Source organism: Dunckerocampus dactyliophorus, chromosome 12 (genome assembly GCF_027744805.1).
Source record: "Dunckerocampus dactyliophorus isolate RoL2022-P2 chromosome 12, RoL_Ddac_1.1, whole genome shotgun sequence".
Lineage (NCBI taxonomy): Eukaryota > Metazoa > Chordata > Actinopteri > Syngnathiformes > Syngnathidae > Dunckerocampus > Dunckerocampus dactyliophorus.
Genome location: NC_072830.1, coordinates 5,168,001 through 5,195,043, shown reverse-complemented (window position 1 = coordinate 5,195,043; position 27,043 = coordinate 5,168,001). Strand labels below are relative to the sequence as shown.

The 27,043-nt window shown below is 42.4% G+C and overlaps 2 protein-coding genes across 4 annotated transcripts in view; both read left to right on the top strand.

The window, feature by feature from the left end:
* gab2 (GRB2-associated binding protein 2) overlaps window positions 1–3,050 on the top strand; it is a 48,647-nt gene extending 45,597 nt beyond the window's left edge. For both annotated transcript variants that reach the window (XM_054795159.1, XM_054795158.1), the window contains exon 10: window positions 115–3,050. In XM_054795159.1, coding sequence (XP_054651134.1) covers window positions 115–258 — 144 coding nt within the window. In that variant the 3' untranslated portion in view covers window positions 259–3,050. The remainder of the gene's footprint in view (window positions 1–114) is intronic.
* Window positions 3,051–3,177: 127 nt separating this feature from the next.
* The window catches only part of zmp:0000001236 (mastermind-like protein 2), a 52,878-nt gene continuing 29,012 nt past the window's right edge, over window positions 3,178–27,043 (top strand). The window contains exon 1 of one of the 2 annotated variants that reach the window (XM_054795156.1): window positions 3,178–4,370. In XM_054795156.1, the coding sequence (XP_054651131.1) occupies window positions 3,966–4,370 (405 nt within the window). In that variant the 5' untranslated portion in view covers window positions 3,178–3,965. Of the gene's footprint in view, window positions 4,371–5,874; window positions 9,666–27,043 lie in introns of those variants that run through there. The other variant, XM_054795157.1, reaches the window with a different exon arrangement.

Here is a 27,043-nt window from a genome sequence, read left to right as displayed (position 1 = left end):
TCCTATGGCGCTCCGTTGAGGCAGCAGACGGTATAGGCCTGAATGAACGGCACCCTCTGCTGGTTCCTCCCAAGTACTGCAGTCCTGTTGAACAGCTTGCTTGTGCGTCCACAGCCGTCGACGTCGTCGGTGACGTCGGACGAGAAGGTGGACTACGTGCTGGTGGACAAGGAGAAGACGCAGGCCCTGCAGAACACCATGCAGGAGTGGACCGACGTGCGGCAGTCTACCGAGCCCGCCAAGGGGGTCAAGTCTTGACACGGCGCACGCGCGGAAGGAAGCAAGAAAGACGACGAAGCCATAATGTATCTATGCCACCACTGACAGTAGACGTCAGTTGCAGGTGACTTTTAAGCATCTATGGAGCAAATATCAGCAATGCCCCGCCCCCAGCTCTTGTTTTCTTGCACTATGAGCAGGTACACACTGAAGGGCGACCCACCCAGGCGCCCACTAGCAAGCCATAGTAGCCCATTTTTGAACTTAACCGATTACCTCCTGTGACCCTGCATCATTATTACATTGTTATTACGCTCTTATTACATTTCACCCATCTCAGCGTGGCTAATGTCTTATTCATCTCACTTTACGACACTTCCACGATAAAACGCTGATCTCAAACACTTCCAACAACTCCCAACATCCCCCAAATGTCACCCCTCCCTTTTTGCTGATGACCTGAAATTGTCATTTTTGCACCTGACGGGCATTTGAGTGTACAGCAGATGTGCCGCTGGCGATGTGACTCAGAGCCTACCTGGAGGCCGCCCAAGATCTATGTTGCTGCTGGAAGGTCTTGGTCTTATGCTACCACTCAAATATTTCCTCTTTTTACACAATCATGCAGAAGCAGCCACGACGTTGGCTTTCTGGGGGGGGATACAGGCTTGCAAAGACACTTTGTGTTGAAGCGACGGTGCAGCTTTCACCTCACCCAGCTAGCACGCACTGACCTCACCAAGATGGCCGACTGACTGTAAATATTCAAAATACAAGCCAAGTACGAGCATTCTTTATGTCTTATTCACCTTTTTTTCAACTTTGACTGCCCAGGACTTAAAAAAAATAAGAATTACAGGAAAAGTGCACTTTATTGGGGAATTTTGCCCATCATCCGCAATCCTTATGAGAGACATGAACACACGTCTTTCTCTTTTCTGTGCCTTCTAAAAATATAAAAACCAGTGATGTGTTAAAGGTTTTATTGATGATAAACGCAGGCTCCGCCCTCTGACAGCTCAACTCACCAACAAGCTCAAGCTTTGTGCAAAAATGGCCTAATGAGTATGGTACACTTTAAAAAGTAGTGTATTTTATATAATATCATAAAGAATACAAGACATTTAATTCATTTATTAATAAAAAAATTCAAATACATTTAAATAAATTAAATAAATGCAAATAATTTAATCATGAATTTAAGTAATGGAACTACTATACAAATGACTGAAATATCAAAAGTATCGATAATTTGATTTGAGAACCAATTTTAGAGCATGAAAGCTTGTATCAGAAGTATCGATATTCCACTATCGATCCGCACATCAAAAAATCCAAACAGCTAAAAAGAGGCAGCTAAGAATGCAAGTAATGGGACACACCTCTTCCGCCTAGAAAGGCCTATTAAAACACCTCCAAAAACCTCCAACAAGGATGACGTTCAAAATGATGGGCAAAATTCCAAAAAAGGGCACTTTTCCTTTAAGTGCACTAACTGCCTCTCTGACGCCATCTTGTGTCCATGAGTTGAAATTGCCTTACTCATGTCAGACAATATTTGCCTTGGTGAAATTGGAATTTATTCATGTTTTTTGAGGAAGAGCCATCATTTGGGACGCCTGAAGTCCAGTATTTCATTGTGGGCTGGAACCACTGGAACCCGCGCTCGCCAGCCGCTCCACTTCATGTTTTTCTACCATTTTTACTGCTTTTCTATCTTTTTTTTAAATCATTTTTTTTACTCTTAAGTGCAAGCAGGTGATATTCCAATGGAGGAGGAGAAGGAGGCTCAGTGTGATTTCTGAGTTTTTACGTTCCCAGTCGGTGAGAGACGAAGCAAAGCCAGCCAAGGTGGGAAGCAAATGAAAAGGAAAAAAAAAAAGAAAAAAAAAGAAATCGTGAAGGAAAAGCTAAAAGGCAGATGTGAAATGATGATGTAAGTTTGTGTTGTTAGATTGTGTCTGTGTGGATGACGTACTGTACGTGTTGTTTCCTTTTTAACCACTGCTGTTGCTACTACTGTACTCGTGTCTTTATTTATTAATTTATTCGTGTGAGTCTTGATAGCTTCAAAGCAGCCACCCGACGTCCAATGTGTCTCTCACGCACGGGTCAAACGATTAGGTACACATGCGCAACGTCAAGGCATCCATGCACTCATAAAACAAGCTTTTAATGATGGAAAAAAACAAAGTGTGACCGCGTCTGATCCGCTCACGAGAGAACCCAAAATATTAGGAACAGCTCTCGACATAATGTCCTGCACTGCACGGGACAGAATTAGTCAACTCTTGGCACCATCGCCACTGCTTGGGCTTGTTGACAGAGTGCAGGTGTACCTAATGAAATGTCCAATGATGGTGGGACGCAGTATGAGAGAAGATGCCGGTGTGGTCCAAGCTCATCAAGACTTTGTTATTCCTGTATCGTGTAAACTGTGGACGTAGAATAAATCAACAAGTCAACATTTTGGTGCTTCGAGAGGTCATTTATACATGAATTGCTGGTCATTGTATTAACCAAAAACAGCCACCTGAAACGCCAGCGCCACGGCAAAAGCTTTGCCAGAGACCTCCGTAGCGGCACACCGGCTGCTCGGAGCATGCGTCCGAATACAGTGCACCTTGCTACAGCAGGTGGCTCGCTCCGTTCTAATCTCTGGTTCCCCTGTCAACAGCGATGTGGTAGTAGTGATGTCATGATATTTGATTAGGATGAATCAACAGGTATAGTTGGTCAAATCCTAATTTGTTCCAGTCCTTCTTACCTCCAGGTGTGCACTGAAGCAGAAAGTTATCGGTATTGGTTTGAAATTAAAATATTCTAAAACATTTTCAATCAAATAATTCCACTGACAATCTTTAAAAAAAAAAGTTGTCATGAAAAATGACCGTTTACCATTCTCTTGCAACCGTAGCTACTCGCCAGACACTTGTTTAGGTACACCTACACATGTATGAGGTCCAGTATACGCTAATGCATACATCTTTTGTGTAGAAAACACTGAATAATAGAAGAAGGCGTTTTTTTCTTTTAGAATTGGATTGTGCAGGTGTACCTAATGAAGTGGCCTTTGAGTGTGTTTTCTTTTGACTGTATCACTTCTTGCCACACTTCATTTAAATCACGACAAATAGCATTCATTCAAAGTTTGAACTTCAAATAAAACACAGTTAAAAAAAAACATGCAATAGAAAAACGAAAGTTCCTGTAATCGCTTCCCTTTATATCCACGAGAGGGCGTCAGAGCACTTGAAGCTGTTCCAACAAGTGTGCGTCACGTCCTTGCAGGAATGTTCGCACAATGAAGCTCTGTTGCCACACACACACACACACACACACACACACACTCTGTCAATGGACTGTTTGAGAAGGATCTCAATCCACGGACAAGGAAGAAGCAAGAAGAAGCACCTCAAGTGGATTTTGTGAGTTTTCTGTGTGTTTGTGTCCAAGTGAGACGATCAATAGGACACTTTTCCCACGTTTGCCCTCCTTTTGTGGGCAATGATTTGCAGAGGAACGATACAATCATCTCAATGATGGAGACAAGTCATCATTTGATGGCTTTCTGCCGTTTTTGAAACTCACTTTGGATCCACTTTGATGCTTTGTGTCATCAGCTAGTTTGAGTACATCATTCAAATACTTTCCCAGTATTTCCTCCTCATGGGATCCTAACCCAGTCCTGTTCCACGACTGTGCGGGCCTCCTCTAACCCCCCTTACCTCGGGGACCAGGCTGGGATGGGAGAGGCTACCCCGGCTCAGTCCACCACCGGCGCCTTCGCCCCCATGCTGGGTGTCGGTTTGAGCTCCATGGGCGCAGGACCGCTGGGGCACGGCCCCTCCAGAGGCTCCACCGTGCCGCAGCTGCACAGCGCCATCGTGGAGCGTCTGCGCGCCCGCATCGAGCTCTGCCGGCGGCACCACTCCACCTGCGAGGACCGCTACCGGAGGGGCCAGGTCGAGAGCTCAGACCGGGAGCACGAGAGCACGCTTCACCTGCTCAACGTCGTCCAGCAGGGACCAGGGAACCGTAAGAGCAAGGGCAGCCGCGCTTCAAGCCAGCAGCCATCGGAGTACGCCGGCAGAGCCAACGGGGGGCAGAGGGTCGTGGAGGGGGACCAGAAGATGTCCACACGCATGGCGGTGAGTAGAACCACCCTCAAGTTGCAACTTCTACAGCTGCACTTACACTCTGCCCGTGGCGGAGCCACAAATGTTTCATTGGGGTGGCCAAGGTGTGACCATCACTCACATAGGGGTGGCAATAAGTTGATACCTGAAGTGTCTCTACAAGTGGACTGTAGATGTAGGGTACCTGCTAGAACCGTATGTGGGATACCTACTAGAACCACATGTATTGTACCAGCTAGAACCACATGTAGGATACCTGCTAGAACCACATATAGGGTACCTGCTAAAACCACATGTAGGGTACATGCTAGAAACATATGTAGGGTATCTGCTAGAACCACATGTATTGTGCCTGCTAGAACTACACATAGGGTACCTGCTAGAACCATATGTAGGATACCTGCTAGAACCACATGTATTGTGCCTGCTAGAACCACATATAGGGTACCTGCTAGAACCACATGTAGGGTACATGCTAGAAACATATGTATTGTGCCTGCTAGAACCACATGTAGGGTACCTGCTAGAACCACATGCATTGCACCTGCTAGAACCACATGCATTGTACCTGCTAGAACCATGTGTATTTTGCCTGCGAGAACCACGTGTATTGTACCTGCTAGAACCACATGTATGGTGCCTGCTAGAACCACATATAGGGTACCTGCTAGAACCACATTTAGGGTACATGCTAGAACCACGTGTATTGTGCCTGCGAGAACCACGTGTATTGTACCTGCTAGAACCACATGTAGGGTACCTGCTAGAACCACGTGTATGGTGCCTGCTAGAACCACATATAGGGTACCTGCTAGAACCACATTTAGGGTACATGCTAGAAACATATGTATTGTGCCTGCTAGAACCACATGTAGGGTACCTGCTAGAACCACATGCATTGTACCTGCTAGAACCACATGTAGGGTACCTGCTAGAACCACATGTATTGTGCCTGCTAGAACCATGTGTATTGCAAAGTGAATAAAAAACAAGCTCTGGGCTACAAATGGCCCCCGGGGCCACACTTTGGACACCCCTTATACGTTACCAAGAGGCCTGCTGACCCCGTCCTCCATTCTTACATGTAAACCAGGGGTGGCCATGCAGGATGCATAAGGATGCAGGGACCACTTATATATACAGAATATACAGGGACCACTTATATATACGTTATTGTAAGAAAAAGCAGCCTACATATGAAGCTTTGTGTTATAGGTGACAAAGTGTATTATTCATTTTTCTGCTTACATTGCACATTTTTGCTCATTTTTGCATTTTTTTTTACAAATATTTCAACTATTTTCTTGTGAATCTTTTTTCTCATAATATTGTGACTTCATCCCAAAATATATTTGATTTCATTCTCATAAGACAACTTTTCTCATTTTATGAAAGCTGCATCTTTATTCTTGTTTTGTTTCTCATGATACTACCGCTTTAAAAAGGAATCCTTTTTTTGTTTCGACTTTATGCTTCTAAAATATTTTTCCTCCTAATAGTCACGTTATTGTTTTTTTGGTTTGTTTTTTTTTCTTGAAAAATGTCCACTTTTTTCCTAATTATTTTAACTTTATTCTCCTAATAGTTTGACTATTCACATCAAAGGATGTGAAATGTGTTTTTTTTTTTCAGTTTCCCTGTTTAATTGTATTTTTAGAATGAGCCGAGGGCCATTAAAAAAACAGCTATGGGCCGTAAACGGCCCCGAGGCTGCACTTTGGACGCCCCTGCTGTAAACGTTGCAAAAATATCCACGTTGAGAACAAATGTTTTCATTTTCATATCATCAAACACCCAAAGAGGACATTCCTGTTCAAACCGTGTCCATCAGGCATTCTGTGCCTTTTGCACAGAACTTGGCAAATGTGTGCACTTTTACGTGTTTGTCCAACAACAACAACTGCTTTCAACACAAAATCGAGTGTCAGGTGTTCAACTTGACAGTCATGTCCTGGTTTTCCCTTTACTCTATTCCCTTTCACACAGGCGTCCTGCCTCTGTTACGACTCTGATAGTAGGTGCTGTGTGCAGTTCAATAGTCCTTCCTGTGTACATTTATTATCGTGTTATAGCTCACATCTCATGAGTGGGTGGATGAAAAAAGGAAGTAGCAGATTTCCATTCAAGTCAAAGCAAGGTGAGATAAACATTGCACATGTTCCATGCTCGTGTGGCAGGAGGTTGGACAACAAACACTGTGTGTGTTTGAAAGGAAGTGGCTGTCAGCTCATTTATTGTCAAAACGGCTGCATGCAACTCTCACGCAACAATGTTGCTTTGAATCCCGACATGTTCAGAACGGGATCGGCTCCAGCGTAGATGTGACATTCGTGATGATGATGAAACATCTCACCTCAGCATCCCCTAAAGGAGGTCATGGAACATCACGGTCGTGTTGTGTTTGTGTTGACGGCAAAAGCGATGAGCGCAGCAAGATGTACGAGAAGGAACGCAGCCGCCGGTGTGAATGTAGTCGTCAGGCCCTCAGGTTTTTAACAACGCCCAGTGATTGAGGCTGTCACGCATCCAACATTCAGCAAGGAGATGGCGAACAATTCTTTAGTGGTAACAGAAATCATATCAATAAATGTGAGCCTTTGTAGAAGTTCTTCACCTCCAACTTGAAGTATTGACGCTTCACACTGGAGTAGCCAGCACAGATTAACAAAGGATGTTTGTTTGGGATGAAATTTGAGAAGCAGGGAAGCAGAGATGAGAGCCTGTACTCGCAATGATTTCCCATAATGCTTTCATCTGCTGGTCTCATCTCACTTACCTCCACCAAGAACAAGGACAGTCTGTGTTGTTGCTTTGGACACGTCTCTCCATGTTTTCTTCTCTGATGTTAAAATGTGGTGCAAATACCAATAAAAATGAGACTAGGGGGATTGATTTTTATCAGCGAAGGGGGTAAAATGTAGCAGTGGATGGTGGGAGCGTCCATTTTATGGCGTGTTTTGATTGGTGCTGGATGAGCCAGATAAGCTTCAGGTCTAGTCGTGGAGTTTGAATGGGGAACAGCGGTGTGCAGTCCACTACCAGAAGCACTGGCCTGCATTTACAACTTCAATTCTAGTATTTCTTCCTTGAAATGTGATGAATTTATTCCCAACAGTCTCTTATCTTAATTTCGTGGAGTGTCTCTTGGCTGCACTGCGTCCAGGACGTGTAAGTGTGTGTTAGATTTTTTTGGTCCAATCAGGTTTCAGCTTATATGTGCTGCCATGTCAATGTAATCTTCCCAGGGCCTTCACAGTCAGGAGTGCTGGCCCCTGTCACTTAAACACCACGAGGCCCACAAAAATTCCATTCTCTGATTGGTTGAGCCGAGCAAAACTGTTGGACAAACAGTCTGTAGCCATCGGGAAAGGAGAAAAAAGGATGGCCCAGCTGACTTTGGGTGAGAGGCGAGGTAATCTCTGGACTGGTCGCCAGCCAATCACAGGGCACATACAGACAAACAATCATTGACACTCACATTCATACCTGTGGAAAGTGTTAGGTCAAACTAAAATGCATGTTTTTTAAATGTGGGAGGAACCCGGAGTTCCTGAAGAAAACCCACAGCCGCACAGGCAGAGCATGCAAACTCCACACAGAGATGCCCAACGGAGATTCCAACCCAAGTCTTCCCGCTCTCCTGACTGTGTGGCCAACATGCTAATCACTAGGCCACCGTGCGGCTAATTAATCAATTAATCACACCTAATTATTAGCAGTAAAAGTAGATGGACTCGTCTAAAGTCTTAACATTGTCCTCCATATGAACCAGGAAGTAGCATTTTCGCAAATAAGTAGACTAGCAAACAAGTTTTACATAAAGGTTTGATTGCTGTTTTTATGTGTACATTATGAGACTTGCAGAATGTTTGTACTTCCTGTGTTAATCTTTCCTTTGGGAGCCAGTGCAGTCTTCATCAAGATTCACGCCGTTGCCGTTTTAAACCAATAAAGTGTGCAGTCACTGACTCCATCGCATGGAGTCTAGCAGAGGTCTTTGGTTGTGGTTGCATGCTTTATGTTGCACACCACTATGACCAAGATGTCTGCTGCCGTGCACGCTCGGACGAGCACAGCAGGCACTCAGAGCGCCGCCCAGGGGCTGCACAGTTCCCAGATCTGTCACTGGGATGAGAATGGGAAACAACAACAAATCCTCCTGGAGCGCGCTGAGATGTTAATCAGCAGTCAGCCCTCCTCGCCCGCCACTTCCTCTAAGGCCTGCTTGACTTTGTGTAAACATGTACAGGAAGACCTGCTAACATTTAGGAGGACATGAACATCTTTCAAGAAGGTGATTAAACACAGCTGATGCATGGATGACACTAGTGATGTGTGGATTGATGCTGAAATATCGATACTGCCGATACCAGCTCCTCAACTCTGAAATCGATTCTCAAATCAAAATATTGATACATTCAATAGTTCAGTTAATTGAAGTAATGTTTCTCTGACACGGTGGTCTGATGAAACGTCGACCGATCGTAAACAGAGCCATGTGTGAATTTTGAATAAAGTCTTAATTCGAAAAGTAGTTCTCAATAATTAAGCATTTATTTTGATTATTTTACTTCTTTTTTTTTTACTGTTTAAAATACCATTTTCACATATTTGATATGATTTTGTTTTTCTCTCGTTGTATATTAGCTTGGCTAATTAATCATATATTTAATTAATAGATTAATTAAATATGTTTGTGCTATGAGATGAAATATACTACTTTTTAAAATATACCAGACACATTAGGTGAATTTGTCAAGTATTGGTATCGAATCGGTATCGCCGATACCAGTCTGGACTTTAGTCAGTATCGGTGGTATCAGTGGTATCAACGTCATTCAGTAATAGACGCTAAAGCAGACAGTATAGCTAAGCATATGTACCTACGGGAACTATGCTCGCTGTATCGCTTTAAACGTCATTTCATATATATATATATATATATACACAATTTAATGTAACAACTATTTTATATTAAAGATCTCGTGTCTTGTTTATTTACAAATGTGTTAAATTTCGTGCTGCTTGTGAAAACACTTACGTGGTGTCACTGAAAATCTCGCCAGTTTCACCCAAACCTCGCGATATTTTAAGCGTAAACAGAGTGGGTCATGGCGGAAGTATGTGTAGTATGAAGTGTAGTATGAAGAAGAGATTCAGCAAGTTTGGTCATGCTGCAAATATGGTGCGCTGCTATGACCGAATAGTAATATTAATTACTGACTGTGTGAACACGGAGCCGTTTGACCGGGTTACCCCACATCTGACTCGGCTGCATATACGAGACCCGGCGATGCCTCAACTACGGTGAGCAAAGTATCACGAGTTTTTATGTAATCTTGCTGACAAACAAACTGCGAACAGAAGAATGAGTTTGTCTTAGCAGGCTACTTCTTGGTTGAGGGAGTGTGACGTTAAAACGTGGTAGACTACCACGATGTATCCCACGAGCCCATGTTGAGAACCGAATGATGCTAAAAATTGTGAAAGAAAAGTGCAATCAAGTAAGTCCGCAAGTGCATCCTGGTGGAACACAAATACATTATGTCATGACCAGTTTGCATGTCATGTTGGCCTGCACACACTCTCATGGATGGCTCCCACCTTGCTGCATCAATTTATTGGAAAGCTGAATGACTCCAAGTCGCCTTCGGGCGATGCCCTCAAGTTTTATTGACAGCCCAGCAGCCTGATGCCATGAAAGCTTGTCTCATCATGCTCCAGACAAGCGGGGCATCTCCCGGCGCTCCCATTAAAAGACATTAAGATAGTGTGCTGCTGCAAAACTCTCTGCTAATCTCCTCCTCCAATTTGGGATTAAGATATGATTTAGTGGAGCCCAAACGGCCGTGTTTTACTACTTGGAAAGCGATGATTCCAGCAAAGACTAAAGACGTCTGTGCCAGTTCGATACTATAAAAGGGAATTTATTTCAAGGCGCGATCGCTGACACTGACTCGCCTTATCTTTAGCAGCCCTCATTAGAAGACAGTACAACCATGTGACTCTTTCCAGCCAATCAGCAAACAAAGGCAGTTATAGTACCCATGAAGTTATCATGAAATAATAGATGGATAGATCCATAGACAGGTAGATAGTTTAATAATCTCCATGAAAAATTCGCAATTCACGCAGCTCTGAAAAAAGACATGAGAGATAAGAAAAATAAGAAATATTTGACAGTGCCGAAAAAAAATCCAAGATTTAAGATGTCTTGAAATGAACTACAATCATTTTCTGTTGTTAAGAGATGATACATTAAAGAACTTTGATCTTCATAGCCATGTGGATGATGCCCTATAGCTTGTCTCTGTTGTTGCCATGGTGAGCCTGGAGCACACTGTTAGTATTCCGTAGCACAGCTGGACCAGCCAGGACGCATGTGTTGCGTTAGCATTAGCATCAATGCTAATTTCTTTGTCTTGTGGCTAAAATGAAAAAAAAAAAGGCATAATGTTGTAACAGACAATTTCCTGAGTTATCTTTTGCTTTGGATGGAGCATATGTTTGTTTGCAAGAACTTATGAATCCCGTCAATGTGTTTCACTTTGTCTTTACGTGTATTTGTAGTAGAGATGCACAGTAGCGATGCACAATATCTTTTTGTCAAACCGATACCAATAACTTTGTGCTTCTCAAGAGTGATATGGTACCAATAACCGATAAGTTACTCTACTCTAAGTGTAGTTTGTGCACACCTGGAGGTAAGAAGGACTGGAAAAAATTAGGATGTGACCAACTGTACCTGTGGATTTATCCTAATCAAGTATCATGACATTACTACTACCACATCACTACTATTGGGAGAACCAGCGTATAGAGAGGAGGGAGCCACCTGGCGTTGCCCAGAAAGGTGCACTGTATTCAGGCACACGAGCCGAGTAGCCGCTGTGCCGCTATGGTGGTCAGGAGAACCAGACTATAGAGTGGGAGGAGCCATCTGGCGTGGCCCAGTAAGGTGCACTGTATTCGGGCACATGCTCCGAGCAGCCAGTGTGACACCACGGAGGTCTCTGGCAAACCTTTTTCACTTTTCAAACACCGTGGCGCTGGCGTTTCAGGTGGCTGATAAGGTTTTTTGTGAGCTCCATGGGTTATTTTCTCCTCATCATGGAGCATTTGGTACAACAAGCACGCGAATTGTCTTTCTCGGAAAGTCAACGTTTGGCAGTTAATGTCACAGGCAGGAGAAAAAAGGAGCGCTTGATTTGGTGACCCGCGCACTACAGGAAATCTCACCTCATTGGAGCGTTTTTATTAAATTTTTGCTTAATGGAGCTATTTTTAATGTTATCGTATTTATCTGTATGACGTCATAATTCCCTCATATCGGCCCGATAATTATCATGCACCCCTAATTTGTAGGTGCATCCAAATAGTCGTGTGTAGGGGTGTCCTGATCCATATTCTTTGGTTTCTGATCTGATTAGATCTTTTTATAGTCTTGCCGATCCGATACAGTACCTATCCTTTTTCTTTTTTAATAATAAACTTTTGTTACAAACATGAATTTGTGGAATTCAATATGGTTACGAAAATAGCTCTTCAGAGCATTAAAGTAGTGCAGCCAAAGTATTGCTGAATTTCCTTTTTGTTACACAGCATGACCAACAATATTGTTTGTTTTGGAACAAACCTGTGAGTCAGCTCCCTAATCCATGAAAAGATGCATCCAATAAAAAAAAAGTCCCCTCCAATAAAGGATAAAGTTGGAAAAAATGGGCGTGCAAAATACTTTCAGGGTAGGACTAATCGTTTGAAATGGTTATAGATCAATTTGTGGTGTGATGTAGAATATATGACATTTTTTAACAAACTCTCTTCAGCCCAGTTGTAATTTATTGAATGTCCCGAGTGTGAACAACCAGCACTTCCCGTGCGAGCAGGGGCGGAGCAAGACATTTTTCATTGAGGTGTCCAAGGTGAGACCAATATTCACATAGGGGCGGCCACCACGGAGCTGCGCCAGTTCGTACCAGCTCACCGCACGATGACACGGCAGTCCAGGCACAGTAAGGGGGAACTACCGCTGTAGCCACGGAGCTGAATATCCAACGTCCATCGTGAAACTAACTTCACCACGCTACACCGCAGACATGTCTTCATGGTGGTGTGCTTTGTCTTCTATTTGCGGGTTGCGGGAGTCGAGTAGCAACCAGCTTTGAGGCGCATTACTGCACCTACCGTGTTGGAGTGTGGCGGATCGGCCAGATCTCGTGATGTCGATCGGATCGGGACATCCCTCGTCGTGTGTTTACTAGTTTCCAGGATGTTTCTTCTTCTGTGTGTTTATAGGATTCATCCGGCGTAGCATCATCTGACTAGATCGTGCTTGAAATGAATCCCTCTGTTAACTAGTAAACATGTTTTATTGTTGTTGTGTTTGCATCCTAAACAACTTAGCTGAGCATAATCGGGATTGCCGGTGGTCAAAAGTCAGACGGCAGATTTGTGCTGCTGGTTCTGGAAGGAGATTTATTTACTTTTCAATCCCTGTCTGATACATATTACTTGCTCACGCTGTGGAGATTTATGTGATTTCCAATATGAGGCTGTTTTTCATTTTGTACAAGTGTCGTGGTGGCAGCCACAAACTCCAGGCTGGAAGTCTCTCTTCCAAAATCCTAATATAAATAACCATAATCCTGTTTGGCTTCATCACATGTGCAAAAACTCCAACACTTCCTGATCATGATTTATTGCAAACTACAACCTGTCTATCAACATTATTTTCTTTCAAGAGGAAAATATTTTTCAACAGCTGTGATTAATATCAGCAGATTAAAAAAAAAACCATTGTTAATTACATTTAAATAGATTTTCTATTATTATTATTATTAAACCATTAAATAATTGTCGTAAAAATGAGTTATATCATAAAACATTATATATTAATATATTATATTATATTGTTATGAACACAACTATTAACAAATATTGTAAAAAATAATTGCAAACTACCACCTGTGTCTGAACGTTTGGTTTTCAAAAGCAAGATATTTGTCAGCAGCTCTGCTTCATATCAACAGATTTTTTGATTTTGTTACTTGCGATTTTCTATTATAATTGCTATTATTATTATTGTTATTAAACCATTAAATGTGTGGTAAAAATGACTTGAAATATCATAAAACATTGTATATAGTAATATTGTTGTCAATGCTTACAAATATTAACAAATATTATGAACAATAATGGCAAACTGCAACCTGTCTCTCTGAACATTTTTTTTTCCAAAAGCAAGATATTTTTCAACAGCTCTGCTCCATATCAACAGATTTTGACATTTTCTTACTGAATTGTAAATTGATAATTCTATTATCATCGTCATTATTAAACCATTAAATAATTTTAGTAAATATGACTTAATAATATTACAATATAATACGCATTATTATTATCAAGAAATATTTACACATATTATACACAATTATTATAAACGACAACCTGCCTCTGAACATTTGTTTTTTTTGAAAAGGAAGATATTTTTCAACAGCATTTTTCAAATGTTAATTACATTTAAAGGTATTATGATTAAATAACACTATTAAATATGACATAATAATACTATAAAGGTCCTGACCAAAAATAAAAGCAATTATGAAGAATAATATGATTTAATCTTCTAATTCTTGCTAAAAGTGCAGTCGCGTGTAGTTAAGATGCGACAGTAAATGTGAGTGAATGTGAAAGAGACAGGTGTGATGTAGTGGTTGTGTGTATCATTGCAGTGTTGTGTTGCAATGATGTGTGAATCTGGGACATTTCTCAACATGGACATTTGCATATGCCTGAAACGATACACTCCCTTTCTTCTTTGGAGTCGTTAAGATTCCCCCAAAAGATGCTGGATGCTAAGTAGAAAAAAAAGCATGGAGAAAATATTTACAGACGCCCTGCAGGCCAGTGAGGGCTTGTGTTGATGGTTTGATTGTACAATATCTCCACTCGTCATTTTCCTTCCTTCCATCCGTCTTCCTTCACAGCCTGCAGCTCATCTTTTATTCAGCCGCCCATGGGATGGCTGCACTCGTCTTTGAAGAGTCGCAGATCCGCCTCACACTCGGTCTTCAAGGAAAGACGAGATATTATCTGGGACAGACAGTCCAGGTGCTCCTGCACAATACCCCCCCCCCCCCCCCCCCCCCCCCCCCCCCCCACACACACACACACACACACACCTGGGGGTTCCTTTTAACCCTGCTAGTTCCCAAGCATTCATTAGAAATCTCACAACCAAGCATGCATGTGCTGTTAAAACATCTTGATGTCTTCATGCTTCACTGATAATGTTTTTTCATCAAGCATACTGTGTTGGGCAGTCCTTGAACACAGCATAGTCGCTGTGAGACAAGTGAAGCTTATTAGGCTGCACGGTAATTATCACACCAATAATTATTGGGCTGATATGATGGAGTTATGATATCATACCGATATAGCCGATATCATTAGAAATAGCTCCCATGACATAACTGATCATTTAAAAAAAATGCTCCAATGAGGCGAGATTACCCGTCCTGTGTGGGGTGAGCTGTACCAAATGTACCAAAAAAATCCCATCAAACACACAAAAGACCGTATCAGCCACCTGAAACGCCACATCACTACCACGCCCGGGGCATGCTGTGCAGCAGCGTTTGAAAAGGTTTGCCAGAGACCTCCGTGGCGGCACACTGGCTGCTCGGAGCGTGTGCCTGAATACAGTGCACCTTGCTGGGACACGCCAGGTGGCTCCTCCCGCGCTATACTCCAGTTCTTCTGACCTCCGTAGCGGCACAGCGGCTGCTCGGACCATGTGTCTGAATACAGTGCTGGGCCTCAGCAGGTTCTCCCGCCGCTCTATACTCTCATTCTCCTGATCGTATTGATATGGTAGTAGTAACATCATGATGTTTGATCAGGACAAATTAACAGGTAGGTAGTAACTACACTTACATGTAAATTTTTAAAAAGTACATAAAGTTATCTTTATCATATCAGTCTTGAGAAGCAGAAAGTTATCATTATGGGTTTGAAAAAAAGAGTGCATCTCTAATGTGTGTAGATACAATATATCTAAAACTTCTACCACGTCTCTCCCTTTCCATGCGTTGATGGATCATCTTACATCAGGCGTCTCAAACTCAATTTACCTGGGGGCCGCTGGAGTTAGGGTCTGGTTGTGGCTGGGCCGTATGAAGTATTGGGAATAGGGCTGGGAATCTCAGGGTGCCCCACAATAGGGAATGATACGCGACATAGTGATATAACGATAATGATAATATCTCGACACAGTGATAGGGTGAAACAAAAAAATAAATACATTTTATAGTTTGTATTTTGCTGCATTCAGCTGGGATAGGCTTCATCTTACTCGCGACCCTAATGAAGACGAGCGATAGAAAAGGGGTGGAATTTTTGCAGCATATTTTAACCAGACTACAAGCAGCAATGGTACAAAAAGAATGAGGATGTTTTAGCAACATAAGTGCAAACAGGATTTTAGTTTCGGTGTCTGAAAAACAGTAAAGCTATTTGAAACTCATTCAGAAAACACAACATCTCATGTCCCTCAAGTCGATCAACGCTATTAAGTAGAATCATATCCAAAAGAAATATTTTTTACAGTACTCCTCCATGTCGAGTTGCAGGCCGCAAAATATGACCAGGCGGGTCACAAATGGCCCGTGGGCCGTGAGTTTGAGACCCCTGTCTTACATGATCATTGATTAGTGGTGAGTAGCGATACATTTCTGTATGAAATGGGTTTAATAAGTGTGTGAGGCATATTTACAGATTAAACATGGATTGTGTTGCCAGTGAACAATGGCAATTGAAGAGAGAAGGGGAGGGTTCTGGCTCAGAAAACAATCTAATAATTATAACACTCACTTTTATTGCAAATGTTTATCCAATATATTTGCTCATTTGAAGCATTAGCGGAGCTTCCTTCCTGGGTCTTTCCCTCTTGAAGATGTGTTGCTGCAGTAGTAATTCTGCGACGTCGCTTGTGCGTAACAATGTTAACAACAATAATAATGACAATGTCGCTGTAGCTTGGCTAATATGAAGGTCACATTATGTCAATAGACTATTGTTGGCGCTTTTTGGAGTTTTTTTTCCCGAAGGCTTTTTGGGTGGAATCAGTGTGTCCCATTGCGTGCATTAATTAGCCGCCTCTTTTTTTAAATCTGTTTTTATATTTTTAGAACATGCAGAAAGAGAAACACGTGTGTTCATGTCTCTCATAAGGATTGCGGATGATGGGCAGCATTCCAAAAAAAGTACACTTTTCCTTTAAGACTCCTCGAAGATAATTGTTGTGTGTCAAATTAAGAACCCTGTTGATATTCGAGGCAGCTGAGGTAAATGTTTACATTTTGGGACAGTTGATATCAGGTTCTTCCTGCCTGGCTTCAGTGCAGCGTGAGGAACGTTGGTGGAGCTTGAAGGTGGTGTCTTTCCACGAGAGCGGTCCCGCTCACGGCTGAAACCGAAACCCTGTGGGAACCAGGTGTGTTTTGTGTACCAGCGTGCACGCGCACACGCACACAAGTGTTTGTCTGAGGTCAGCAAGGTTTTGTAGAAGAAGGCAAAGTTATCTTCAAGTCTTCTCCCACCCAACACGTCACTGTCACAGCTGCTGTAAACGGGTCTGATGAGCCCTGTCGGACTGCAGGGTCCGCTTACACGATTCCTGTGTCCTCCCTCACCTCCCGCTCATTCTTCACGCTGAGCACCGTCATGAAGACACCTTGAAGTCCATCAGGCAGCTATGTGCTCCCCACAGGGTGGGTACCCCCCATAAAGGAAATGAGAAGGTGGGCTCCTGATGTCACCGGCGAGTCCTCGGCAGGGCCCAGAATGCCGACTAGGAAAAAGTGAGGGAGAGGAGGCGAGTGTGGGAGGGGCGGCGGTTATGCTAGATCAGAGTTCAGACATGTTTACATTTCAGGATCAGGATATTTCTCAGAGCCAAGCTGCACAATTTCCCAGGCTTTTTGTCCCCCCTCCCTCCCGCCTCCGAGCTGCGTGTCAGAGTTCATGTGCAGGGAAGCAAAAGTTCTGCTTGGGTTCTGTTGCCGAGCAGTCCCTGGGGTGCACATGTGACACCATGTGAGCCATGAATGCCGTAAAGTTTGTTTACATCTTTGCTTTTTGTCTGTTACGTACGCAACAATAATAAGACAATATTTACATCAAATATTCACACAAGCAAGTGGAAAATAATTACAACTTAACAATAATTCATAAAAAAAATAATAAAGAAGGTTTTCTTTTTTTTATATTGAAAGATATTTGCTATTTTTCATTTATATCACATTCGAATTGAAATGTATTTCAATTCAAATAATGTCAGGTAAGTTGACGGGTGTTAGAAATATTTTAATGTTTTAGAAGAAATCAATTCAAATAGAAAATTTTTATATTATAATGACATTTTTCCATGAAAAAGCGCGGTATCGGCATAAGCCGAAACTTGCTTGATAACGCCGATCACCTCCACCTCCATTGCTCCATTCAGCCTGTAGTGACCGTCTTCCCTCCCGCTTTCCCTTCACAAAGCCAAAACAAGCAAGTGAGTTTTCCAGGCTCGCGATGTGATCATCGGTCTGGCGGCGGCTATAATGTAGCCGTGTGCGCGCGGCAGTCGGAGATCTAAGGCGGATAGTCCAAAAACGACTCTTTTGAACCAAAGATTCAGTTACAGTATTCCGTAATGCCGCGTAACTTCTACATTCCTTCAGCATGTCCAGAAGTCCAACCGTTTGTGCGATGGGTAGCATCATCCTCTGCCTTTTGGGCGCAGAACGTTGTGTCGACATTGTGGGTTTTGTTGGGAAGAAACTTGCAAATATACAAAGACTGCAAGCTAGCAAGCAAGCTAGCGCTGACACAGGAGGCACGGCAGAGTGGCACAAAGGTGATTCATTGACAATGGTCTACAGCCAATCAGGACGCAGAAGACAATGGGTGGTGCAGACAGATGAGCGAGGAAAGAGAGAGACACTCAACTTCCCACAATGCAGTTCTTCTTAAAGGGCCAGGCTCGTTCATACGCTTTAATAAAAAAAAAAAAAAGCACTATTATTTTTCTGTGATTTTGCTAAATAGTCAATATAAATTACAGTTATCATAATTTTCAAGTCGTGGTCTAGTGGTTAGCATGTTGGCCAACACAGGAACAGTCTGGAGATCGGGAAGACCTTGGTTTGATTTTCCCCTGGGCATTTCTGTGTGGAGTTTGCATGTTCTCCCGTGTGCGCGTGGGTTTTCTCCGGGTACTCCGGCACATTCCCAAAAACATGCAGGTGAGGTTAATTGGAGACTCTAAATTGTCCATAGGTGTGAATGTGAGTGTGAATGGTTGTTTGTCTATATGTGCCCTGTGATTGGCTGGTGACCAGTCCAGGGTGTACCCCGCCTGTCGCCCGAAGTCAGCTGGGATAGGCTCCAGCATGCCCCCGCAACCCTAATGAGGATGAAGCGGTATAGAAAATGGATGGATGTATGGATGGATGGATAATTTTCAAGTCATCAACCTTTCGAGGACAATTTGAATGTTGTTGAACAAACCTCCCAATGGTAACAGTATTTTTTTCAAAAATGAAAACTTAAAATGCACTGATCCCAATTATTATGCACAACAGAGTTTGCATAAGGACTTTGTTAAGAACCGAAAATGGTCATTTGTTGAATTTGCCGCATAAGTAGGTCATATTTACTGAAAGTAAAAGCCATTTCAATCGCTGACATTCTTTGATATAACATTATTTGATTCAACCTTCACATTTCTTACATTGAATTTGTTTGTTTTTTTAGCGTTTCTGCTTGAATTTCTGTGCAAGATGTCAGAATAGCCTCCCACAGCTGCTGTTTTGTTGTGATCTGCCTCCCCACCTCATAGATTTTTTGCTTTACAATGCGCCATAGGTTCTCAATTGGGTTGAGGTCAGGGGAAAAAGGGGTGCCGAACCATGAGTTTCTCTCCTTTATGCCCATAACAGCCAATGACAGAGTGCATCATGAGATGGTGCGTTGTCATGCATAAAGGTCATTTTGCTACAGAAGACACGGTTCTTCATATTGTACCATGGAAGAAAGTGGTCAGTCAGAAACTCTACATATTTTGCTGAGGTCATTTTTACACCTTCAATGACAATAAAAGGCCTACCAGCTTTCTCCCAATGATTCCGATCTAAAACATGACTCAGCTGACGTCACAGCCGTGTTGAGATGTGCTGGCCATACTCTCCTTCATCCATCCGGACCGCTCAAGGTTGCACGGCCCTCATCAGTAAACAGGATTGTATGAAAATTCTTCTTCATGTATTTGTTGGCCCACTGCAAGCGTTTCTGCTTGTGAGTATTGGTTAGGGGTGGCCAAATAGCAGGTTTATGCATAACTGCAAGCCTCTGGAGGATCCTACACCTTGAGGTTCATGGAACTTCAGCGGCACCAGCAGCTTCAAATACCTGTGTGCTCTCTTGATTCGATAAATTTGTCTGGCAGAAATGTTTCTCATTATGCCTTCAGCCTCAAATTTCTTCACTGCACGAAAGTTTTTGTGAATTATTGAATGTTTTCATGCCTTGTCCAAGGCTTTGCAGTATTTGACGCTTTTTTGTCAGCAGAGAGATCCTCTTCCTTTCCCATATTGCTCGAAATCTGTGGCATGCTTAATGTGGAACATCATTTTTAAGTAGTTTTCTTTGAATTGGGCTCACTGGGCAAACTAATTATGACAGCTGTCTGAGATTGATATCAGGAATCCAAAGGGCCCCAAGACACAATGCCATCCATGAATTTCACTGAAAAACAAAAAAAATTATGTTTATGATTATAAAATCCTATTTGCATAATAATTTGGAACACAGTGTGTATATATAACATCTTAGCATTTGTAACCTGGGCTGCTTTACAAAATATCAAATATCTAAAATATAAAATGCCAACATGGACCCCGCGTCTTTTTATTTTTCAGTATGCATCTCTCAGTGGAAAAAGTTGGTAGGAGGAGTGATGTTAGAAATCATACAGTACTGGATATGACTGAAAAAGTGTTTGAACATTTTCCGTGATAATAAAAAGCACATTTGTTATGCTGGAAAGTCTTTACTGATATTGAAATGAGATGACTCAGAATAAGAAGCAGTCATGCAAGCGTTGTGGGCCTGAGACAACAAGAAGAAGACTCCCTAGAAGTCACATGATTTGGAAATGGAAAGAAAGGAAAACACGACACAATTATCCAAAGTGTCAATGTGAAAGATGGGAGGCATGCAAGGAGGGATTCTTCAAGTTTAACAAAGAAAGCAGGCATGCTGAGTATTTTTCAGAGCAGTGAGTGTCCAGAAGAGGAACAAGATGTTCTTGTTCCTCACCTCCGCTCTGCCAAGCATCCGGCTGCAGTGTTTGCCTTGGTGCTGGCTTGTGGTGAGGTGTCGCCCTGTTACGCTTTGCTCTGGCGCCTTGCAGGCACGCCACCGACGCTGCCGCTCTCGCAAAGACGTGACGTCCAGACCAAGCCAAGAGTGTCTTTGGTCCAAAGTGAGAAACATAGTTTGTTTTTGTTAGTTTTGTTTGTTTTTGTAAGTTACTCATTCCTGTTTGACTCTTATATTGATGATTTTAATTAGGAGTGCACGATAATTATCAGACTGATGACTACCAGGCTGTTATGAGGGGATTATGACGTCATACCAATAAATACAATAACATTAAAAATAGCTTTGATAACCAATAATAAAAAAAAAACAAAAACGCTCCAATTAGGCGAGATTACCCGTACTGTGCGGGGGTGAGCAAATCAAGCGCTGTCGTAACTTCTCCTGAACTCACTTGTAAACAAACATTCACTTTCCGAGGAAGACATTTAGCCTGCTGGGTGTACCAAATGCTCCGTGATGAGGGGGATAAAAAATCCCAACGAGCACACAAAAAAACCTCATCAGCCACCTGAGATGCCAGCGCGGCAGCGTTTGAAAAGTGCCAAAGGTTTGCCAAAGACCTCCGTGGCATCACACGGGCTGCTCGGAGCGTGTGCTCGAATACAGTGCACCTTGCATGGCCACAGCAGGTGGCTCCTCCCGCTCTACAGTATACTCTGGTTCTCCTGATAGTAGTGACGTGGTAGTAGTAACGAAATTTGGAACCTATCCTCCGCGATAAAGAAGGAAACACTGTACATCAACAGTTGACTTATCCCTCACTTCGTCTCGTGAGCCCAGTTCTGGTGAAATTTCGGTGATGAGGATCATAGTTCCAGTTAGTTGCTGGTGCCGCTCAAGAGTTTGGATTCTCAAAACAAGATGCGTTCAAAACAGTAATACATTTGCATCACAAAAATGCCTCCTCAAAAAAAATCCGACCTCACAATCACTCTGCGTTCTCCCGTCGTATCACTGCGCGCTATCGCCTGTCCATTGTTGTGTATGTGTTCCACAGCGGATGAAGACCGCAGCGGTCTTCTTCCTTACACTGTGGAGACTTCCCAGTTAAAGGTGTCAAACATGGTTAAACTTCATAGATGCTTTGTTTGGCTCCAAGAAGTTCATTTCTTCAAGTGTCTTTAATCCATCTGCTTGCTTCCAGTCAACACGTTAACAGTTAAAAGATTAAGGAGATGAATGAATTTGCTGCTTGTGGACTCAATCCAACGAGGCAATGTGAACTCTCCACACAAGAATGCGAAGGGCAACGCAAGGTCATATGTTTGCATCTTTTGTCACCTTCACTTCCTAGCTTTTTTAAAATTTTTTACATGACATGAAGTATGGTCATACTAAATATGTAATAGTAACCGTGCCGTGTATGGCTCCTTTCTTTAACATGGGGGTGTTGATTAAAGCTGTAATGATAAGCGTTTGGCTGCATGCTTTTCATAAAGTAGACATGCGCGCCGGGGTTGTTATGCACGAGCGTGCACGCTAACGAGAGGCAGAACGAGAAAGAACATTCCTTTCTCACTCCCACTCTCCTCCAGCAGAACACCCCCGGTGCAACTTCTCTGCCACCCCACCCCACCCCCAGTTTCCTTCCTGTGCTTTTTTTAGAGTCCATTGGATGTTTTTTTCCCGCATCCGGCAACAACGCCAGCCTTCTTCATGCCACTTCCCCGTGGCGCTGATGAGGGGATTGTTATGGACAAGTCCACCTTGTTGTGGACCGTGTGTCTCCCCAAGGCAGCACACAAAAGTTGGGGTGTCACGAGGCGAGATGATACACAAGATTGGGCTTACGAGAAAAGATTTTTTAACATTATTTGAAAAAAGATAAAAAATATATGACAATATATTGCAATCTACGAATATAATTTCTACTACGTTACACTCTTGTGCACTCTGTGTATGCTAGTGTAGCCCCGCCTCCACCCACCAATCTGGTAGCGTCTAATGGACGACACACACGGCAGGCGACATCACCTCTACTCCATTCATTTTCAATGAAACCTGCGCGATAGGGCGATTATCGCGTGTCACCGTCCAGCCAAGCGTCACGTGAAATTCGTGCATGTGAAAGTTTTTGTACGTGCGTGCTCGTGCTCGCGCGATCCCAGAAAGTTGAAAAATGTTAAACTTTTCATCTCTGTCGGCCAGACGAGGACACAATCAGCGGGAGTTTCATTGATCCACCAATGAGCAGACAGGATGCTAATCCGTACGCTATACTTGCCGTGTCAGATTTCCCAGAGCTGTTTGACATTTCTTAGAGATGTAAAGAAAAAAAAAACAGTGGCATGGGAACTCGTTGGTGCCAAAGTAAACGGCGGGTAAGTTTACATTCATTTACACGGACATTTATGTAAGTTTATCTTCAATACTAGCGAGGACCGGTACTAGCAAGTCGGCCAATCAAAACCGTGGGAGACGCATACAATTCTCTTTGGATGCGAACACGTCGCTGACCCGTGTAGCTGGTCACAGCCGCTCGTCGCCTCCCGTGTGCACGGTTTGCTACGCGTTGCCGATGAGTCATCGCAGCCGTTTGTCGCCTCCCGTGTGTGGCGCCCATTACACGTAGGTGCACCACCATAAACTGTCCGGGCGGCACTTCCGCTCCCTGTCTTTTTGTTCCGTCAGCATCGATTATTGACATTTATGAATCGATTAATAATCGTAAATGTCCACATCGCAATGCATGTAAGAATCGATTATTTCCCACACCCCTAGAGTGAACCCCCTTCCTGCCTGTTCTCGTGAGATCTTGTGACGCCCCTACACAGAAGTATTGGGACACGCCTCTTGACTGATTAAGATCTGTTCTTCATGCTGACCACATCTGGCCTCACAAACAGACACATGAGCAAACTTACATCTCCTATTTGGGTAGCTAACTGACAGATAGTTGGTACAGTGCCGTGTTTTCTTTTAAGATGTGTAGCAAAGCCTGCTTTTATGATTATTCTTTTTACAAAGCTGTCCTATATGAAGTGGAGACACACTCCACCCCGAAGAGTGAGTGCTGTGCTAGTCATCATCAAGCTCCAACACCTGCTCCTAATTGAGCAAAAATGGTTCTGCCACTGTCACGGTGGCCATTAAAAACTATAAAAGCACAATTGATCACAATTGCGCCTATTTTTGGTTAATTTGGAGAAAACGGGGGAGCTGGGTGAACTTTGATTCTGTAACAAAAACGAAAACTGCACAAATGACCATTTTAACGGTACAAAACGATTGCGACTGCTTTACCCGTGTTTTGGGTGGGATGGGGGGGCCCAACTTCACACTGATTGCACTGCATCATACTGAGAGCCGTTTGTAATACGTTCTTCTATAGCGAAAGAAGGTAACCGAAGTTGTAGAAGATAGACCCTCAAAGCCCCATGCATGTCTGCTAAGGGGAGTGTAAAGTTAGGTAATACACACACACACGCACACACACACACAAACACACACACACACATCTGTTCTGCATTGAAATTGTTGTGTTTGTTAAAAATAGACTGGTTAAACGGGTTGTTAAACGCCAGTTGCAAGCATCATCACGATGCTATCAGAACAGCAAACACGTACACTCGTCCTCGCTGGATGAATTCCCTTTGCTAAGCGGGAATTTTCCCGCCATCATCTTCATCATCATCATGGTCATGCGGCCTGGGCTGAAGGAGCGCGGCGGCGGGTCGATGTGTTTTGCCTAAAGTAGTCACATGGAGGAGGGAAACAGCTGGAGTCAGTGGAGGAGCGCACTTGCCAGCTGAGCTGTAAAATCCACACAAGCAAGAAATAATCCCTTCAGCTTCAGCCTTTCAGGAACATTCCTTCCTAAAAGTGGGCTGCAGCCTGCTCCATGCTGGAAAATGAGCTCTTTTTGTCACACTCTCAAGTCCAGTACAGTCCTCGGTTTTCAAACGGCTGAAAATTGTTTGCTAAAGTTTTGCCTCCGTTCTCGTACAATATTCCACATGACAAGGTGTTGTATTACACAATACCTTTTGGTATGTTCATAGATATTGTCCCCCAGCTCCATCACCCGTCTATGACATCATTAGCAGTTGACTTCTAAATACGCTTTTTAACATTTATTAGAGCCCGCTCGACATGGAATAACAACCCTATAGTCTCCTTTACACTCATATTATGCAATATAGTAGATAATAAAACAAAATAAGACATATTAGGAATTGAAAACCTGTTTACGACCTTCTAAATATGCTTTTTTTAACATTATTAGCGCCCTCTAGACATGAAATAACACCCCTATCATCACCTTTACGCTCATAATACGAGAAAATAAGACATATTAGACATAGAAAACCTGTTTACGACCTTTTAAATGTTTTTTTCAACATTATTAGAGCCCTCGAGACATGACATAACACCCCTGTGGTCTCCTTTACACACACATATTATGCAATATAGTAGACATAATAAGACAAAATAAGACATATTAGGCATTGAAAACCTGTTTACGACCTTCTAAATATGTTTTTTAACATTATTAGCGCCCTCTAGACATGAAATAACACCCCTATCATCACCTTTACGCTCATAATACGAGAAAATAAGACGTATTAGACATACAAAACCTGTTTACGACCTTCTAAATGTTTTTTTTAACATTATTAGAGCCCTCTAGACATGACATAACACCCCTGTGGTCTCCTTTACACGCACATATTACGCAATATAGTAGACATAATAAGACATTAAGCATTGAGAACCTGTTTACGACCTTGTAAATATGTTTTTTTAACATTATTAGCGCCCTCTAGACATGAAATAACACCCCTCTCATCACATTTACGCTCATAATACGAGAAAATAAGACAGACATAGAATACGTGTTTACGACCTAATTATGTTTTTTTACATTATTAGAGCCCTCTTGACATGAAATAACACCCCTATAATCTCATTTACACTCATATTACGCAATATAGTAGGCATAATACAAAATAAAAAATATTAGACATAGAAAACCTCTTTACGACCTTCCAAATATGTTTTATTTAACATTATTAAAGCCCTCTAGACATGAAATGACACTCCTATCATCAACTCTATGCTCATGATACGAGAAAATAAGACATATTGGACATAGAATACCTCCGCTCACGACCTTCTAAGTATGCTTTTTAACATTATTACAGATGTCATTTTTTGCTAACTAACATTTTTCAACCATTTTCTTTTGAGTACGGCTGCAAAGTAACCCACCATGGAGCCAAAGAAAGCGCCAGCACTTGGATAAGGGAGGTAGAAACACTATTGAGATCCAGAAAAAAGTACTTAGAAGGTCGCAGCCGTCTGGGATACTTTGCTCTGTTTGTGGGTTCACAGTATGTTCACTTTGAACAACAGCGCTAATTTTGTGCTCATAATTCCTTGAGATGTCAAAAATGCTTTGTTGGTCTACTTCCAAGCAACAGACAGTGTGTACTGGATACAGACTCTTTCCCTTTGGTCGCCTTGGAGATATTTGTTATGATGAGGATGATCTCCATATTTGCTTGAAGGGAAGACGTTTTTTCCACACATTCCCTGCGAGGTCTGAAGATGTTTTTTTGCAGACACGCCTGCATAATGAGACCTGTTCAGTTCTGCCGCTGGAAGTTCTGGGAAAGAGCTCGGAACCCTCAGGCCTCAGTGGGAACACCAGCCTGGAGAACCTGGAGAAGACTAACAGATAAATCAATAGATTGATAGAGTTCCACTCCAGTCCTGTAGGAGGTGGTAATGTGTATTAGCAACTGGGTATCAAGTGTATCAATGCAGAGCAAGAGCATAATTATTTGAAGAAAATCAAAATAAAGTCAAACAAGAAAAAAGTGGCAATTTTACGAGAATAAACTCGCACAGAGTTGAAATATTAAAGAAAAATATGTTATATTTTAAAAGTTGTAAGATTATGAAAAAAAATACAGAGAAAGTTTAAAGTAAATAAAAAATAATACACAAAAAGTTTATGGGAATAAAGTCAAAATATGAAGAACATTTATTTATTTATTTAAAGTTTAAATGTTTGGAAAATTTAAAAAATGGGTTAAAAAAAACAGGCTTTTTCAATTATTGCTCCATATTTTTGCACTATTCTGGACTTGTGAGACAGCCTTGCACTCTGGATGGCTTTTTGCCACACATGCACTCCTGCATTATTCATGCAATCCAGGCAAAACAATCCTGGAAAAATACATGCAAACATAATATAATAAAATGTATTTTTTTAAAAACAGCGAAAGTGAAAAAATCTGCACTAATTT